General features: G+C 32.8%; 1 protein-coding gene across 1 annotated transcript; it reads left to right on the top strand.

Annotated features, from left to right (window-relative positions):
- Nucleotides 1–1853: 1853 nt before the first annotated feature.
- On the top strand, nt 1854–5069 carry LOC132728849 (cholinesterase 1-like). The gene is made up of 2 exons (XM_060714532.1): nt 1854–3504; nt 4817–5069. The coding sequence occupies exons 1-2, from the start codon at nt 1937–1939 to the stop codon at nt 4989–4991; spliced, it is 1743 nt and encodes a 580-aa protein (XP_060570515.1). The 5' UTR covers nt 1854–1936; the 3' UTR covers nt 4992–5069.
- Nucleotides 5070–6093: the final 1024 nt, after the last annotated feature.

Below are 6093 nucleotides of genomic sequence, written 5' to 3'. Positions count from 1 at the left end.
TGAATAACTCCAATAAGTAAAAATGTCAGCCCGTATGCAAATAAAAACATAGTGATGTTACCTAGTCTACAACACAAATAAAAGAATAATAATTATTGTAATAAACACTCAAAATGCCACTTAGATTTGTTTATATGTAAAATAATATTTTATTAACTTATTTCCTTTTTAATTAAGCATTTCTTGATGTTGTCTCAAGTAAAACTAAATAATTCGTCTTTTTAGCAGTCAGCTCTATGACATCCATCATAGGGTTTTAAAGACTTGACACTGAAATATCGATCTGAGAGTTAATAATAATACCACAAAACCATACAGAATATCAATGTATATAATTAGTTGTTAGAATTGAGAAAATAAAATTTCCTAAAACTTGTCCAAAACAACAAAATTGAAAATGTTGGAGGCTAGGTTTGATTAAGTCAGTTCGTGGATGATACTGTCCATGCCCCCTAGCACCTGCTTAAGCAGAATTCAACATTTATACATAACAATGGTAAAATTATGAATTTCAGAACATCTGCAGAAGTTACTTTATTGCATATACGCTATTGTACGAGCAGACGGAAGGAAACAAAGAGAATATTTGTTATCAATATCAATCTATTTGTTGTTCTTGTTTCTAAACCCAATGAAGAAAAAATATTTATTAATATAATAGAATGTACTAATTTAATCAATATGCTTACATTTTCAACTTCATTTTCAACAGAAGATATAAAGTCAATACGATAATAATAGATCTGTTGAAGATCTACATTAATTTAACATTTGTATGATTTCAGAACAATTTATGTTATTTTTTACTAAATACTTTATAAATTTTTGGCTGAAACTGATGCCGACATATCTATATATTTGGTTTATACATAATTTATTTTGAATCGACTCTGTAGGAAGCTATAAGCTTATAGACACACTTTCGAATCCGTTCCTGGAATCAACCAGTACTGAGCAATAAGTGTAAAGTTTTTTGCTCATGGAAACAACGATTGCCCCTGACGGGGTTTGAACCCATGCGGCTAGCGATCATAAGATTACTAGTCCGATGCGTTAACCACTCGGCCATGCCGCCACTTCAAATATAAGTATCAAATATAAAAACACCTATTCCTGCAAATTTTGCATCAACCGACGTCGGTTTGTATTATGGTTTATCCGTTCGTTTCCCATTCATTCATCATTTCATTCATCCATTCACTTAATTTCATTTCAAATTATCATCCGTAAAATCGCTATATCTTTTATTATAATTTGTACCCTAATAAAGCATTGACATCCATGTATATCGAGTTTTCATAAAAAGCATATTATTTGGTAAGCGACAATTTTAAATCAAAATCGTGTTCATCAAATTTTTAAATAAAATGATGAATATATTTTACAACTTCATTTACAGTGGTCGGTTACTAATAGAATATAGTTACAGACTATCATTCAATTATCAAATCGTTCAGACTTAATCGGTTACAGTCCTGTTTTTGACATACGTATCACTAAGCTATAAAAAGTGATTTCAGTAGATTTCTTTTGTAAGCGATTATTATTTCTGAGAAGCTTGTCGCCAGCTCTTATGTGTATAAATGATTGTTATGGCTGTCAAATCACAGAAAATTGTTTATTTATGTATGTATAGATCCTTAAACACAGCAACATATTTGTAAAACATATAGTTGAAGGTAGGAAGTCAAATATTGTAACAGAAAACGAAAACATAATTGTTAACAATATTGCACATAAATAAGCGTAGATAAAAGGTAAACTCCGCCTGACCTATAACAAGATAGTAAGCAAAATTTAAGGGATATTGAATGAGATATCTGAAAAGGTCACGATCTTATAAGTAGGTCAAGTATATAGATATGACATTCATGTTCATATGTTAATTTAGTTTGATTGAGATAGTAAATATACTACAGATATACATAATTCTAATATGTATTTAAAATGGATTGTAGATATCATTTTAGTATTCCTGTTTGGAAATAAGGATGTCGCGTCTGAACAAAATGCAAGGCATGTAGTAGCTACAACGAAATATGGTGAGATAATTGGCTTTACTGATCACATAAAATTTGAAAATCAGAGTTTTCAAGTGCAGACATATCTTGGAATACCATATGCTGAACCACCGACAGGACATTTACGTTTTGAAAAGCCTGTCATGAAGGCCACACTTCCTTCACCGTTTAAGGCTTTCAAATATTCGTTACGATGTCCTCAAAATAAACTCGAACTTGATACCATGTCTGAGGACTGCCTTTATCTAAACATTTTTACACCAAGTTCTTCCGGTGCTACAACCAAACCAAAGGCAGTCATGATTTGGATCCATGGTGGCGGATTTTTTGAGGGATATAGCGACATTTATGGAGGCGGCGTCATCAGCGCTCTCAGTGACGTTATTGTTGTAACACTTAATTACAGACTTGGTGTTTTAGGATTTTTCAGCACTCACAACACTATGGCGAAAGGGAACTATGGATTGTGGGACCAACATTTAGCTATACGGTGGGTGAATGAGAACATTGCAAACTTTGGAGGTGATAGAGATAATATAACGATATTTGGAGAATCAGCGGGTTCCAGCAGTGTGATCTACCAGATGATATATCTTGGGAATAAATGTTTATTCCAAAGGACCATAGCTGAAAGTGGTACAATTGCTGCTTGGGCCGTTACACATGGCAATGCAAATTACGAACACTCAATTAAGTTTGCAGAATCGCTCGGGTGCAGCGACCTTTCTAATGTTTCGTTATGTTTGAAAAGTAAGCCAGAGGCAGAAGTTATTTCAGCTGCTCTACAAATGCGCTCATTTAATGAAGTAAATATGACCTGGGCTCCTGTTTATGATAATGATTTTGTGGTTTCTGAAACCTATGATATTTTATCGGAACTTTCTGATCCTCAATACAGATTAAAATATGCAAACTTTTGGGAGATAGATTTAATGATCGGGGCAAATAATTTTGACGGTGCTGTGTACCAGGACTTGTTTATGTTATATATAAACAATACAACACCAACGTTTATTAGCTATAACATTTCAAAGCATCAGTTTAATGATATCATTGTTCCGAGAGTAATTGAAGGATTTCTTGGCGAAATACCAACAAAGCTGTCATCGGATATGACCATTTTCCAATATACTGATTGGGAAGACCCATACAATATGACTAAGCGTTTGCAAAATACATTGGATATTTTAACGGATTCCCTCCTTAATGCACATTCTATATCTACCGCGAAATCACATGTGAATGCCAAAACCTCGACTTATGTGTATCAGTTTTCGGCAAAACCACCGAAAAGTATTGTACCTATAGCTCCCCCACTTGAGGGTCCACATGTTGCCTGTCACTCTGATGAAATTCCCTTTGTCTTTGGGTTTGCAGACAACATTTTAAAGTATTGGAATTTTACTGTCAATATTATCAAACCTTCGGATTACCAATTATCAAGAGAAATGATAAAAATGTGGACTAGTTTTGCCAAATCTGGGTAAGATTCAATTCAATTTTATTGACATACACGAGGGGTTATCCGATTCGTGGACTTTCTGTGTTGAGTAAAATATATTTTATATATAGATTTGAAATTCTTACACTGGCTAGAAGGGTAATAACAAATTAACACAGAAAAAATTTCATGTAAGTAGCTTCTATAATTACAACACATTTGACTGTTACATAAACACATGTCGGCGATAACGGCGCACTCCAGCGGGTTCATCGTAACGCAGTCAATGACCATTACTGCTTCTCAAAGTAATGTCAATCACTAAATTTTGTATGCCACTAAAACACTTTAAATAAGTCTTATGATCGTGAAATGTTATTAAATGTTTTTTGTAGGTGTCATTCCCTAATTACACAAACATTAATTTATGATCCAGCGATTTTCTAATTTTTGCGTGTCCGTCATTTTCCAGTTGAAAACAATATCATCGTCTAGCGTTTCTAGCGATATCAACAAAAAATAACGGAAATGACGTCAATAATTTTAAAGAATTACTTAAATGACGTCAAAGAAGAAAAATGCGATGCTTAGCGGGTTTTCTACTGAAATTATTATTATTTTTTTAGAAACAATATACGATGACTTACTGCGCTTTTCTACCGTGCGTAAGGTGTCGTGCATGTGCTTATCTTAAAGCGATATAAAAATCATTGGCGACGCCGATGAGCGGCGTCATCTCTTATGAAATGCTTTTTGTTTTGGTTTATGGGAGGAGCTGTTGTTATTAGCAGTTAATGTCATGTTGTGTTAATTAGTTTTATTTTGATTCGTAAAAATCAAGTAAACAAATATGTTGTTATATTTGTATTTAATAACTTTATGTAAAAAGCATGTGCATAGTGATATTATTTTCACGAAATTGCAGGCTCAGTGTAACAGTTTGTCCCTTAGCTTTATTGGCAATACTAAAAAACGGATTTCGAATATCGCTGTGGTCTACATTGAGGCCGTATTCTTTTTCATTCATTTGTATCTTTTTATTTATTGACGCAGCTTACTGTTCCTTTCAAAAGTAGTTGATAATAATCTACAAGGCATGCTGATAAAATTTCATTACAATACACGTAGACGTTCAAATATAGATATATCAGATATTTAAAAAGTCCACGCATTTTTAGATAACCCCTCGTATTATTGAAGCGACCTTTAATTGTAGATGGATAATATCAAAATTCTTGTTTATCTGCTTATTGCGAAATATTTATTTCTGCATAAATCATGCCTATCGCTGTGTTGACGTACAGTATAGTTCTGCTCAAGTTCTTTAATATTGATTTTTACTTTCTGTTTTCAGAAGCCCATCGATTACAAAGGGTAAAATTAATCAGGATATAATATGGCCCAAGTATGACCTGTTTGATGAGAAGTATGTTGAAATCACTCCCTCACAATGGAAATTTAATCAGCGTCTAAGGGCAAGTCAGGTAGATTTCCTTAACTTAGAGCTTCCGGAACTTCAAAAGAAATAGTTGGCAAGTTGTGTCATTTATGTTTCAATGTTATGACAATGTGTTAGTTTTTACATTTAATACAACAATAACAACTTACTGATTTGTGTTCTTGTCATGTGCTATGTGTGCAGCCTAATAACATTAAGAAAAACGGAATCCCTAAAGAAAGCCCAAAACGACAAAATGTTGCATGATCGGATTGATTCAGTATGTAAATAAATGTTGTTGTAATGAAAAGTGCAAGTTACTGTCCATGTCCCCCTATAACGGCTTAAGCAGAACCCCACATTTAAACATGGTAATAGTGAAATTTTGAATTTTAAAATCTTCCGCAGATGTGTTCATACAGCGGTCATCATGGAACCATCAATGTAGTAAAACTTTAGTGCAGTTCCATGATAAGCGGTGTATAATGCCCGATTTAGAAAAGGTGTGCGCCCCGTTCAAGGAGCTCCACTGAGGTCTAATACTAATACATATAATTCCATATACTTCTATTGAGTAATTGAGTATGACAATTTTAATAAAAGTGTGTGTTTTTTCTTGTCTTTGTTTTTCCCAATTAAGACAAACCTACTATCATAATTGAGTATCAAGATCAAATTTAATAAGTAAAATAGACATCAGCAATTTTGAAAATGTTCAATATTGCTCTAAACTAAGGATTTTTAATGTACTTTTGAATTTTAATTTTCTACTATGTTGATTTTCAATACATTTCGAGCATTTCCATTTCATATTTTATAAACAACCTTGTTTGTAGACACTCTGTGTACATAACAATGATATATACCGTATAATTACCTTTTCTGTGGAAATCTATTTCTGCTATCTATGCGGTTCCTAACGACACTGCATATTTAAAAACTGCAGAAAATTAAGCCTTCGCATATGTTAATATAGGAATATTTCAACTACCGGTATTGTTATAATTACATTACCATGTATCGTTAAAGGCTTTTTGTAGTGGTTAACAGTATTGGGATTGTTTTTATTTATAAACCATACTGTAGTGAAGCTTAGTTTTTTTTGGTAAATATTTTTTTTAGATATTATTATTATTTTTTTTTTTTTTTTTTGAGGCCCCATCTGGGTAACCCCGTTTATTTACCCCGCAATA

The sequence above is a fragment of the Ruditapes philippinarum genome, unplaced genomic scaffold, assembly GCF_026571515.1.
Source record: "Ruditapes philippinarum isolate M1 unplaced genomic scaffold, ASM2657151v2 ctg2855_1_1_1_1, whole genome shotgun sequence".
Classification (NCBI taxonomy): Eukaryota; Metazoa; Mollusca; class Bivalvia; order Venerida; family Veneridae; genus Ruditapes; species Ruditapes philippinarum.
Note: the sequence above shows the minus strand (reverse complement) of the source record. Positions and strands in the feature narration are given on the sequence as shown.

What these genes read in the sequence shown, in the direction of transcription:
- LOC132728849 (XM_060714532.1), top strand. Translation starts at nt 1,937, where the DNA reads ATGTATTTAAAATGGATTGTAGATATCATTTTAGTATTCCTGTTTGGA. An exon ending in ACTAGTTTTGCCAAATCTGG is followed by an intron (nt 3,505 to 4,816) that starts GTAAGATTCAAT and finishes TTCTGTTTTCAG; the next exon opens with AAGCCCATCGATTACAAAGG.